This window comes from Sinocyclocheilus grahami, unplaced genomic scaffold (genome assembly GCF_001515645.1).
Source record: "Sinocyclocheilus grahami isolate Dianchi unplaced genomic scaffold, SAMN03320097.WGS_v1.1 scaffold1147.1, whole genome shotgun sequence".
Lineage (NCBI taxonomy): Eukaryota > Metazoa > Chordata > Actinopteri > Cypriniformes > Cyprinidae > Sinocyclocheilus > Sinocyclocheilus grahami.
Window position 1 is genome coordinate 159,483 of NW_015506326.1, and position 13,550 is coordinate 173,032.

The following is a 13,550-nucleotide window of genomic DNA, read 5'->3' on the forward strand; positions in this document are numbered from 1 at the left end:
GCAAAAACAGGCTTTATAAAACACATTACCCCCACAATCCTATTTTACTGTGTGCCATAAGCACTTTTCTTGATTACTGATTGAATTATGTTTCATTTTTATGTTTTTCTAAGTAGTAATATACAAAATGGCATAAGCGAATTGGACCAAATTTCACATTTTGTGTTTTCTACAATCAGTTTTATTCTTTCAGGATGCACAAGACTGTCTACATTATAAAATATATCTGGTCTATCACAATCTAAAATAGAATTCATATCCTCCAGCTTTATATCATTCTATTTATGTGCATTCTGTATTGGGAAACTGATTCATAGCAGCTTCTCACCTCATCAGCTGATCCATTCCTGTATCCAGCGGCTCTTCCTGCCAACATCTTTGCATCCCTGGACCAAAGCTGAGCTAATTCGCTAGCCGGCAACTATCTCTAATATTCAAAGCGTCAAACAAACACATATCAAAATGTCTGCAAAATTACTAAATGTAAATGTAAATGTATATCAAAATTTGTATTATGTATGCCTGCAAAATGCTAAATGAAGCATAAACATTTTTAATGTGATTTTGGACCCGTATCCGGGTCCGCAGAGTTTAAGTTTAATCTAAGTCTTCTGAAGAGACATGATCACTTTATATGACAAACAGATTTAATTTACCGTTTATTGATATATCGACACTGAAAATTGTACATACATAGAGCTCATAAAATATGGTAAACTGAAGCTAAAACCTGCATGTTTGATGCACACAAAAAACAATGAAGTTTGTTCTCGCACATCAAATAAGTAAGTTTTTAAAGGCAGTTTAGGTGATTTGGTAAAAAAAAAATTGTTATTCTGGTTGAAAGTCTTTTCACATCCCGATAGCAATCATTAAGTTAAGTGGTCTGTGGGATGTGTAGGACAATAAAATGTTCCTTGGACCAAGGACTACGATAGTCTGTCCTACCTGTCTGTCAACATATGTATTTGCATAACTCCAGGCATCCTGTTCACACAGACATGATACGCCATCAGCATGTTCCGATACACTATTGCAGATAGAGCGAGAATGGAAAGTGTTATTATTGCAATATTATGCGCTTTATATTGTAATGTCTCTCCGGTGAATGAGACATGAAGTAATCTGACTGCATTCAACCCTCCACCAACGCTGTTTCCCATCCTGTCGCTGGTTAGTCTCTGGTCTGCCTGTGCACATTCATGTGTTTGGGAGGAGGCTTTGGAGAGTGATTTGCAGAGAGGATGGAATCTTATGCTTTCAGCTTTTAAGTTTTCTGTTTTACATAATCCATGTAAATGGGTTGTTGTTGTTGTTTTTGCGATTCTTACCAGTCCAAGAACTCAGCCATAGACTCTGCATCTGAGGGTGTCTCTAGAGTTTCTCAATGAAGGTAATTTCAGGTAATGTTTGGGACTGAAGAAAAAGACTGAAGTTTGATCATCATCTCATGATGACAGGAACATACTCCGCGTGTTCCTCCTCTTCGACTTTCTATAAAAACATGCCACATAGTGAAAAATTAGTTTGCCTTTCAAAAGTTAACACATTTTCTTTAAAATCAAAAATTGACGTGAAGTAATAGGGTTGTGATACCTTTATATACAGTACCTATCGTACATCCAATGGTACCACTATGAACTCTTTTGGGTTAAATAAGGTACAAAGGTGACATTTTGACAATTATGCCCCAGTGACAAGCTATTGCAAAAAGATCAAATTTTTTTCATTGTACCATGAACTACACAGGCATGTGCAAAATATGATGTATATGATATGATGATATATGATGTAAGCTGAAAAACTGACAACTTTGTAAATGGAATAATGACAATAGACAACTGTGTAAACTACCAATCAGATTTAATACCCTATATTAAAGTAATACAAAAAAATAAAACACGATCTGATGCATTATTTTGCTGTAACAACATCCAGTCCTATCAGATGGCTTGTTTTCTGCAAAAATGAACACTGTTGACTACTCAAAACAAACACAATGTTCATGAAATTAACTTAAATTGGCAAAATGGAAGGTAACTTCATCGTTTTGTGCCAGGGCTACATTAAACATTTTTGATAACATAACTAGTCAGTGGATCTGTAGTTCCAAGTATGATTTGCATGAGACTGCAAATGTTGACAGTAAATGTTGTATTTTGTGTTTTTCCAGATTGCATGCTAATATGTGACAGGGCTAGCATCTAGTAAACTGACTAAACAGACTTGGTCTCGTTCTAGTCTTGTTGAATTAATTAAATATGTTATTTTGCTTAATTTAAAAAAAAAATGTATATAATCTTTACTGACTAAAGAGTTTACAGTTATTTAAGAGTGTTGATAGTTGTCACGAATCCGGTCCATGAACTTCTGTCGGCTAACCATCAGAGGTCACCCTTCCCATTTTCATTGACTCTCGCACTCACACTGTTGCATATCATCCCGGACTACATATCCCATCATTCACAGCACTGATTGCACACAGCTGGTTCACTAATTGCACACAACACTGATTGCACCCAGCTGTTTCATATCACTCCCTCACTATTTAACACTCACTCTGATCCCTTCCCTCTGCCGAGTATTGTATGCGTTTATCTCTCTCTTAGCGATAGCTACTCTACAGAGCCTGTTTCCCTTCGATAGCCTTAGCCTAGTCTTGCCTTGTCTGTTTCCTCGTTTTCTGATTATTGCTTGTGTACTTCAGACTACCTCTCTCGTCTTGCCCTGTTCGGATACTGTTTGCCCCTGCCTGGACCTCTGCATTGTTATTGGATACCCCTCGTGTCAAGCCCTCTGGATATTGTTAGCCGCTTATCGACCACGCCCGGTTTTGATTACTCTTCTGTCTTGCCCTCATTATACCTGTTTGCCATTGTTCGACCCTGCCTGTGTTTCTGACCTCTTTCTTGTCAGCCACGTTACAATAGTGAAGTTTTCACATAAAATTACATAATGTTATGGCATAATGTAAATAGGACCCACTTTATATTAAGTGTCCTTAACCACTATGCACTTACTTTTAAAATTAAGCATTTTACACAATTAACTTATTGTATACAAACATTATTTTACATAGCGTACATATATTTGAAAATACCAGCCTGTAAATACATCCATAAGGAATTTCTGCGGTTACATCTATAATTACACTGTTGACCCTACGCCTTAAACCTAACCAGATCACTAAACCTGTCCCTAACTTTACCCGTACCTCACCTTAATGGCAGAAAAAGTGTTTTGCAATTCAACATGAACACAATAGGTACCACAATAGGTAACAATTAATTATTTTATTATTAAGTAGTATTAAAGACACCTAATATAAAGTGGGACCTGTAAATATCTGATCTCATTTAATGTGTTTATACAGACACAAACATATCAAAATCTGACTCACTGCTAAAATAATTACAGAGACTAAATGCAGAGATTAAAGTTTCTTACCAATTTGCGTGTTTTTCTTTTGTAGAACGTTGTCTCGGCATAATTTATTTCTTCATCACAAATCTGAACTATTTAAAGGACAATAATAGTAGATTAAAACACAAATAGATCTGTTTCTTCACAACATATATTAAGGCACAAATGTAAGCATTTTGTAATGCAATTATTAAATTAAAAGAAATTGATTAATAGCATTTATGAATTTGGCATTATAACGGTTCACACATACATAAAAAAATATCTTAACAGAGTATGCAATAATTATAACAATATGATTGACTTTTTAATTTTTATTGAAGCTCAACAAATTACATTGTCATTCCTAGAAATGTTCATTTGAACTCCTGCAGAGGGCTGAATCTTTAAAACATATAAGATTTCTAGAGCTATCAATTGATTAATATGTTTAGATTATTTTTAAAATACTTGTTTAAAACCAGTAACACTTGCCTTCTTGATCAGTTCTTCTACATTCCCTGTAGATGCAGAAGATCCCAATTACAGCAACAATCAACAGAGATCCAGCAGCAGCAGAGATCAGCACTATTAGAGGTGAGTCTTGTTGTGAAGTAGAGTGCTGTAAGAATAAATCTAGAAGTGAATGTGTCAGTCTGATTTACAACAAAATACAGAGATCATATCATAAAACTGCTGCTGTACCTGAACATGGTTGACAGAGTTGAGTGATATTGAGATTATGTCTGGTCTGGTTGCTGATGGGATTGTTGAGCACACAGCTGTAGGTGTTTTTATCCTGATATTCCACCTCCAGAGGTAGAGAGAGACTGATGCTGAGATCAGACACACTGATGCTGGACAATAAACTGTTTCCTTTGTACCAGGAGAGAGTCACATGACCCACATTCACCACTGAACACAGCAGTGAACAATTCTGCTGAGATGATGATGATGAACATTGTGAAGAGTTACTGCTGATGACAGGAACAGGCAGACGAGCTGAAAAATAGAGAATAAAGAGAAATCTGAATAAATCATGTCATAGCTATTGTGTTACTGATGGTGTTCCCCAAGGCTCAGTCTTGGGGCCTCTTTTATTCATTATCTACAAACCCAATTCCAAAAAAGTTGGGACACTGTACAAATTGTGAGTAAAAAAGGAATGGAATAATTTACAAATCTCATAAATTTATATTTTATTCACAATAGAATATAGATAACATATCAAATGTTGAAAGTGGACTTGTCTCCTTAGTCCCCAGACATTTGCAGACTGTTATAAAAAGAAGAGGGGATGCCACACAGTGGTAAACATGGCCTTGTCCCAACTTTTTTGAGATGTGTTGATGCCATGAAATTTAAAATCAACTTATTTTCCCCTTAAAATTATACATTTTCTCAGTTTAAACATTTGATATGTCATCTATGTTGTATTCTGAATAAAATATTGAAATTTGAAACTTCCACATCATTGCATTCTGTTTTTATTCACAATTTGTACAGTGTCCCAACTTTTTTGGAATCGGGTTTGTATTTACTGCAACTTAAATTTTTTTTTTAGAAAGTTTGGAATTAATTTCCATTGCTATGACGATGACACCTAGCACTATGTCTTCCATGCCTAATTCAGTATTTCCTTCTCCTCTGTTAAGCTGTTTATCTGAAATACAAAATTGTTTTTCCATCTAATTTCCTTAAACTTAATAGCGATTAAAAAAAACTTAAATCCTTCTTGTAGGTACAAAGTCTAATTTGGTTAAATCTGGTCGTTTTTCTGTGACTGTTGACAAGTCAAGTTTTTCCATCTTCTTAGGTAAAGAATATGGGTGTTGTCCTCGATAGCATCTTATCTCTCGAAAATCATATTAATAATATTATCCATTCAGCCAACTTTCATTTGCGAAACATAAATCGTCTTCATCCATTTTTGACAACCAATAGCACTGCTATTCTTGTTCATGGTTTGGTCACATCACATATTGATTACTGCAACTCTATTCTATATGGTCTTCCTTCTAAAACATTTAATAAACTGCAGCTGGTCCAGAATTCAGCCCCACAAATTATTTCTGAACCTACTTTCATAGAGCACATTCCTATTCTCTATCGCTTGCATTGGCTACCAGTTAAATATCAAATTGAATGCAAAATCCTGCTTCTTACATATAAGGCCCTTAATAATTTAGCTCCATTATATCTCTCTGATCTTCTTCAAATTTACACTTCTGTACATACTCTTAGATCCTCTTCCATCTCTTTAGTTCAACAACGTGTTTGTATGAGATCCAGGGCTTATAGTTATGCTGCCCCTTACTTGTGGAATGCCCTTCCCCAGGACATTCATAACAGCAATAGTCTTCAAACTTTTAAATCACATCTTAAAACTCATTTAAGTAGGCATATCTATAATTGTATTGTTGATTCGTTTTTATTTTTAGTATTTTATTGTATTTTTTATTGTATGTCTGTTCTGCTGTTGTTGTTGAAAGGCACCTATAAATAAAATAAATGATATTAAATCTAAGCAATCTTATTTTGGTCCAATGTTTTGAGTGGCTTACAGTAAGTGAATGTGCCTTTGATCTTAATATATAAAATGAGTTAATATGTAAATAGTTAATAAAACAGCAATCTGTGAATGTTTGGACAAATGATCTCTACTCACCATAGACAGAAACATTGAATGTTTTTGATATCAGTTTTGCTCCACTAATCTCTAGTTTGTCGAGTCCAGTATGTTCAGTTGTGATGTTTGTGACAGTCAGAGATGCAGTCTGTCTCTGAATTTCCCATCAGGACCATCATCATATGTGGAGAAGATTTGCTTCTTTTTTTTTATTTGAGCTATCATAGAATTGTTGACTCCAAAATTCCACAGTATGTCTTCATCTTCACGTATTTCAGTAACATCAATGTTTAGAGTGACACAATCTCCCCCAATCAATGACACTTATTGTATTCCATTTGTTTCAGCCCCAAACACACCTGAAGAATGTGAACAAGAGCAAATTAAAGCTCTGGATGTTTTCTACAACCTGAAACCAGCTGTAGATTGAATTGTCTAAATATGAACTAAATAACATCCAGAGCAGTGAAGTGAAAGCTGAGACATAAGCACGAACCAATATTTTTTTCTTTATATATTTACTTATTAATATTAACTTATCTAGAGTAAAATCAATGTGTGGTTACATAATAATAAAAAAATAATAATAATTAAAGCTTAACATTTTTATTCTGCTCGATATTTAAAAAAAAAAAAAAAAAAAAAATTTTAATAAATGAGACACTGAGATCAGTAGATAAAACAGATTAATTGAATCTCACTTAGGTTCTCAAATCTTTTGTGCAAATATTTTTTTCTTTATAGGGGGATTTATAAAAATATTTTTGAGAAATTGCTGGTAAGAATTGGCATTTGTAATTTTTTAAATAAAGATATTTACAGTCACAAAAGATGCCTGGAATTTGAAAATGTTTCACTGGTGGTTTTAGCTTTCTGAGCAAGAGAAATTTACATTCACAATAGAAGGCCTGAAAATGTCAAATTAAAATTCCAATGAAAACAGAGAACTGAATCAATGATATTGATTCATCTTGTATATACAGTAGAAAGCTGAAAGAGAATTGAATTTACACCGTTAACATGCTTTTATAACTTACCCATCGGACGCAACCAGCACAAACAGAACAAGCAGAACAAAACAAGTGTGTGAAGCATTTTCCTTAAGCTTTCAGTGAAAAGTTTGATCTAATGTCCACTGCTGTCTGCTGAAAGCTCTCAACCTGTTGATCTGATGAATCCTCCTCCAACAGAGTTTGATGCTCAGTTCAACATAATGTTCTCTGAATGTGTTCTGAATATCTATCTATCTATCTATCTATCTATCTATCTATCTATCTATCTTAATGTTCATAATGGTGGAAAACATTGACATTTTTAATGACAGTCTGGCTGTGGTAAATATATAAATGTAGAAGGATATTACTCTAGTAATAAGAAGAATATGAATCTAGCCAACTCTAGTGTTTTACAAATGGTTGAATTTGCTCAGTTTAGTCCATTTTTGCGCACGGAAATACAAAGTTAAAAAAGTTACAAAGTGTCTGCATCTAACATTACTATTCTTACTTACAGTAAGTGCAGCTTCTGAGTCAAACCGAAAGCTGCTGCAGTAGGTTTTCTTCAGAAACGTGGTTTGTTCCGCTGGGTGGACAAACATCTTGTGCATGAGAGATCTGGCATTTAGAGCATGAAGCTTGTAGGTGAAGAGCTACTTCCTGCTTTTATGCACAACTCAGACACTTTAACCTACAGAAACATTGAACCATGACAAGAAAGTGTAATAGAAAAACAGTGATCATATTTAATGCATATTTAAGGCTTTTTTCACATTTTATTATAAAATTGTTTAATACTGTATCTGGAAAGCAGTAGGCAAAAAAAAGTTTCCACCCACTTTGCAAAAAAAAATGTCAGTGGTGTCCAACCTTAAATTCTGCTTACTTATTTATGTTTTTTATGTCACAACTATGAAACAATAAAGACATATTCTAAAGGTTTAGTAGATTCTCACTGGTGATTTATACTTACTACCGTTGAGATTTGGCAAAACCTCTAAAATGGGACCTATTATTGACATCAGTGGGCCCATGCTCACATTGTCAGTTCAAAACTGATTATTTGTGTATTTTATGAACTGCAGTATAGTTAGTTAATTGTTATATAATAGACTTCGTTCATCTTCGGAACACAAATTAAGATATTTTTGATGAAATCTGGGAGCTTTCTGATCTTGAATAGACAGCAATGCAACTATCATGTTCAAGGCCCAGAAAGGCAGTAAAGGCATAGTTAAAATAATCCAAGTTATATCAGTGGTTCAACCGTAATGTTATTAAACTATGAGAATACTTTTGTGTGTCCAAAAAAAAAACTAAAATAACAACTTTATTCAACAATTTCTTCTCTTCCATGTCAATCTCCACTGGACGTTTACAAGAGTACCAGCCATGTGTGTGATGAACCCAGATACGCTGTGCCTTGTTGCAGAGGAATGTACACGCATGCACACCTTTCTGGGCCTTGAACATGCGTTGCTGTCTATTCAAGATCAGAAAGCTCTCAGATTACAAAAAATATCTTAATTTGTGTTCCACTTTACTTTGCAGTTTTAGAAAGCAGATTTAAACAAATAAATCAAACCAGCAAATGTTTTCATTGTGGGCTGTCAGAAAAGGTGAGGTTTGACTCAATATGAAAATATAACTGAGATCTTCTTTATTACCATCACATGCTTTTCACATTGAGTATTGTCACATTATGAATTTGACAGATTTCAAGTCTATTGTTAATGAGAAAAAAATGCACTATATTAGTTCGTTTTCCTGCTGATTCTTATCGCTACTTTTGCTGTTCCTCAAAATCCACCAGATGATCATTTATTAAATAAATCAATATTGAACTGATGACATAGGTAGACAAGTGTAAATATCAGTCAAAAGTATTTTTAAGGTTGATTTTTAGTCAATCTCTAGTAATAATGATTGTCTGTTTTTAGCTGTTCCAGATTCAACTGCTGCTGCTGCTGCTACTGTTGCTGTTGTTGTTGTTGCTATCCGAGTTAGTGCTGGCTGCAGATAAAGTTTTAATTGTTGGTGATTTTAATATCCATGTTGATAATGAAAAAGATGTATTGGGATCAGCATTCATAGACATTTTGAACTCTATTGGGGTTAGACAACACGTGTCAGGACCTACTCATTGTCGAAATCATACTCTAGATTTAATACTGTTACATGGAATTGATGTTGATTGTGTTGAAATTATGCAGCCTAGTCTTGTGCAAACTTTATATAGCTAAAACTGTAAATTCTACTCCTTGTTACAAGTATGGTAGAACCATCACTTCTACCACAAAAGACTGCTTTGTAAGTAATAACCTCAAAGTGATGATGTTACTGACCATTTCCTTGTATCGTGCATGCTGCGTATTACTGATATTAACTACATGGCTCCGCGTTATCGTCAGGGCAGGACTATTGTTCCAGCCACCAAAGACAGATTCACAAATAACCTGCCTGATTTATCTCAACTGCTCTGTGTACCCATAAGTACACATGAACGACTTTTCGAGACTGATGTCAGGTCTGAGTCGGTAAAATGATCCGAACTTCCCATCACTTATTTCAAGATGTTCTCAGTGCTTCCTGTTCAACGGGAAATCTCCCCCCCCCCCTTTTATGGGAAGTGCCATGGGATTTATAATGACCACAGAAAGTCAGGACCTAGGTTTAATGTCTCATCCAAAGGATGGTGTTTTTTCTTTTTCTTTTTTTTACAAGTATTGCATCCCTATACTGGGGCATTAGAATCCACACAGACCACAGGATGAGCTCCCCCTGCTGGCCTCACTACCACCTCTTTCAGCAGCAACCTAGTTTTCCTGCTTAGCTTCAGTTGGCAACCAGTCTTAGGCTACAGTGTGATATGGCTCCTGAAGTGAGAATAATATTGTATTACTTATAGCCGTGTTTTGCCCGATTATACAGGTGCATCTCAATAAATTAGATAAATTATTTCAGTAATTCAACTCAAATTGTGAAACTTGTGTATTAAATAAATTCAATGCATACAGACTGAAGTAAGTTTGAGTCTTTGGTTCTTGTAATTGTGATGATTTTGGCTCACATTTAACAAAAACCCACCAATTCACTATCTCAACAAATTAGAATACTTCATAAGACCAATAAAAATTTTTTTTAGTGAATTGTTGGCCTTCTGGAAAGTATGTTCATTTACTGTACGTGTACTCAATACTTGGTAGGGGCCTCGACATTCTAATTTATTGAGATGCACCTGTATTGTTAGGGTGACCCTCTCACAGACCTGTGACCTTCTTTGGTCGCGTATCATGTGACTTCCTGACTGATTCACAGGAAAGATCTAGCCTGTTTTCCTATAATGTGGTCAGTCTTATTACATCAGTTATTTAAGATGTTGAATATGCTCCAGCTGGATTTTTAAGAGAGTAAATGTTAAAATGAAACATTATATTACAGGTTATGTTAGAGATTTGGAAGGGTTTCTGTTATCTTTTAATTTTTGTGTGGTTTCAGTTGTGCTTTGGTTGTTGGCAGCTACATTACTACATTAGAGCCATGCTAACGCTAGTACTGACAATGAGCAATAGTCATGCTAATCCTAGTACACACTACAATCTCTACTTGCTCATCCCATATGTTAGTATGCTAACATGTACTATTGCTAGGAGTATTTCATAAACAAACTTAAAACGTATTATTTAACTTATAACGTTGTTGTTCTTAATTGTTGAAATATAATTTTTTAGTTACAATGATACAATGAGTATTATGAATATTACATGATGTGTCAGTGTTTCTTGTATTGAATGATGGTTTTATGGGTTTTATAAACATCTGTTATGGTGCTGTATTTGATGAATCATTATACAGACAAAAACACAAGGCCATTTAATGTGACTTACAAAGACACACTGACATAAATAAATCATCTTACCAATTTCAGTGCATCTTGTTTGTGAAAAAGTAGGTTCAGCGTAAGAGATCTCTTCATTGCCAGTCTCACCTGATTCTACAACAAAACTAATTTTGAACTATTATTAATCTTATCAGTGCTGTCAAAGTTAAAGCATTGATGCATGTAATTAATTAAATATGTTTAAGGCGGCAATTTGTAAAACAGCATCAACAAATTCTGATTATACATTGTTCAAATACACAAAAGTTCCAGAGCTGAGTATCTTTATTACTAAATTTGAAGAGACATTCTATAAAAAATAATTTATAAATCAAGACCAGATCAAATGTCTGACAAATAAATTCAAGTAAATTCATAGTGAAATATAGTCTTGATTTAAGCTCAATAAGTGAAAGATCATCTTGCAGAGATATGTTAATTTGAACATAATCCCATACACATTTTTATGAACAATTATTAACATTGATTATGAACGTTTATTATTGAATTTTGGCAGATTTGCATTTCTCTGTTTGCGTTTGGCAGATTTCCTTTTTTTCCCCCCACTTGCCAGATTTGCAGTTCTCTGTTTGCATTTCCAGTTTTTTTTTAATGCAGTTTGGGAAATATTTTGTTGTTGTTGTCTTCCGAGTGAAATGAGTAGAGTTTGATCCAGTCTCATTACCTGTACATGAATGTGGATATGTTTCTGATATGAGTTTAATATACGGAAATTGCTTAAGCCAATAACTACATTTCAGTTACTTCTCATATTAAAGAACTAGAGGGTGTTACCTCCAAAAAATTATGAGATTAATTGTGATTAAATGATAATTATGGCTATCATTTGAATAAAACACTTTGAACGCAGTAGGAAACACTTGCCTTCTTGGTTTGTTTTTCTTTGTTTCCGGCGGATCCAGAAGATCCCAGTTACAGTGACAATCAGCAGAGATCCAGCAGTAGAAATCAGCACTATCAGAGATACAGAGTCTGGAGGATGAGAAGGAGAGTAAAGGAGATACATTATCATAAGTGAATAAAGACTATATCAGTGCTGCTGTACCTGAACATGTGTGACAGAGTTGACTGATGTCCAGATGTGTGGTCTGGTTGCTGATGAGATTGTTGAGCACACAGCTGTAGGTGTTGTTATCCTGATATTCCACCTCCAGAGGTAGAGAGAGACTGATGCTGAGATCAGACACACTGATGCTGGACAATAAACTGTTTCCTTTGTACCAGGAGAGAGTCACATGACCCACATTCACCACTAAACACAACAATGAACAATTCTGCTGTGATGATGATGATGATGATGAAGAAGTGCCTCTTCCTGTCCTGCTACTAACATCAGTTGATCCACACAAAACAGCTTCACAGTCAAATAAAGTACTCAATCCATGATATGACAAGATGTAACTGCTTGAAAACTCAAAGAAGAGTCACCAGTCAGAGATCAAACTGGATTCTAAAAATCTAAAATTACTGATAAATTACATAGATTCACTTCTGATTAATTTTACAACTGGCAATTGATTAATGCGAAAGTAGCGTGTGTTGTAGTGCAACCAATAGTTCCAAGAATGGATAGCTTGTCTTCTGAGTTTTACATATTGTTTGCAAAACAATTAGCTCCTTTCCTTTTGCAAGTTTTCAGAGAAAGTATTTCAAAAGGCTCTCTTCCCTCTATGCTTACACAAGGCCTTATTACGTTACTCCCAAATGCCAAAAAATATGTTTTTTTCTTGACAGTCAGCTCCCTATATGTCTTCTTAACAATGATTATAAAATTCTAGCTCTATTTTTTGCTAAATTACAATTTTTTTTAACGTATTTCTAATAATATTACATCAGTGTTAGATATTATTGATTATTCAGACTTAATTGTTCATGAGAGCTTTATTTTGTTTTTATAGATCTTTTGAGTCTGTTGAGCATAATTTTCTTTTTCATGCTTTAGAAATTTTTAATTTTGGTCCTTTTTTATCAAAGCAGTTTACATTTTATGTAAATGCAAATTGTTCTATCAAGTAAAAAAAACAACAGGCTTATCTACCAGATTTAATTTGCAACATATTAATTTTTATTAGCTGGACATTTGCTTTATATTAATCTTTGGGCAAGCTCTGTGCATTAATATTTCTGACAGGCAGGTCATACTGAGTCAACTAACGGATGCTACTTAATTGTTTTTACACAACTCTGCTCAGGTTTCTCAGGCTTCAGGTTTATACTTAAATATGAATAAATGTGAGTTATTTTCAATCAAACATTGTCTTTTGACAAACATAGATGGTATCCCAGTGAAAGATAAAGTCACTTATCTGGTTATAGTCATATCAAAGGATGTGTGGATAACACTTTCCTGATTACGGAAAAAATCTAAAAGAAACCAAATCTCTGGTTACACAGAGATTTGTCTCTTAAGGGCAGAACTTTACTTTCTAGAGGGTCTTTCTCGTCTAGCTCTACAAAGTTTCTTTATGTTGATACTCAGACTTCTAAAACCACTGACCAATATTTATAGATTTTTTTATGGAAAAATAAGAAACATTTAATTAAAAAGTCTGTAGTCATGCGGTCTCAATTTTATCCGCTTACTGCTGTTAATTATACATTCAAAATTAATTGGATTAAACGA

The 13,550-nt window shown here is 34.3% G+C and overlaps 1 protein-coding gene across 1 annotated transcript in view; it reads right to left on the reverse strand.

Annotated features, from left to right (window-relative positions):
- Window positions 1–1,443: 1,443 nt before the first annotated feature.
- The window catches only part of LOC107567316 (uncharacterized), a 41,188-nt gene continuing 29,081 nt past the window's right edge, over window positions 1,444–13,550 (reverse strand). Inside the window, exons 4-7 of the mRNA XM_016252979.1 lie at window positions 11,972–12,236; window positions 11,792–11,907; window positions 3,448–3,515; window positions 1,444–1,494 (exon numbers count right to left, since the gene is read on the reverse strand). Coding sequence (XP_016108465.1) covers window positions 1,444–1,494; window positions 3,448–3,515; window positions 11,792–11,907; window positions 11,972–12,236 — 500 coding nt within the window. The remainder of the gene's footprint in view (window positions 1,495–3,447; window positions 3,516–11,791; window positions 11,908–11,971; window positions 12,237–13,550) is intronic.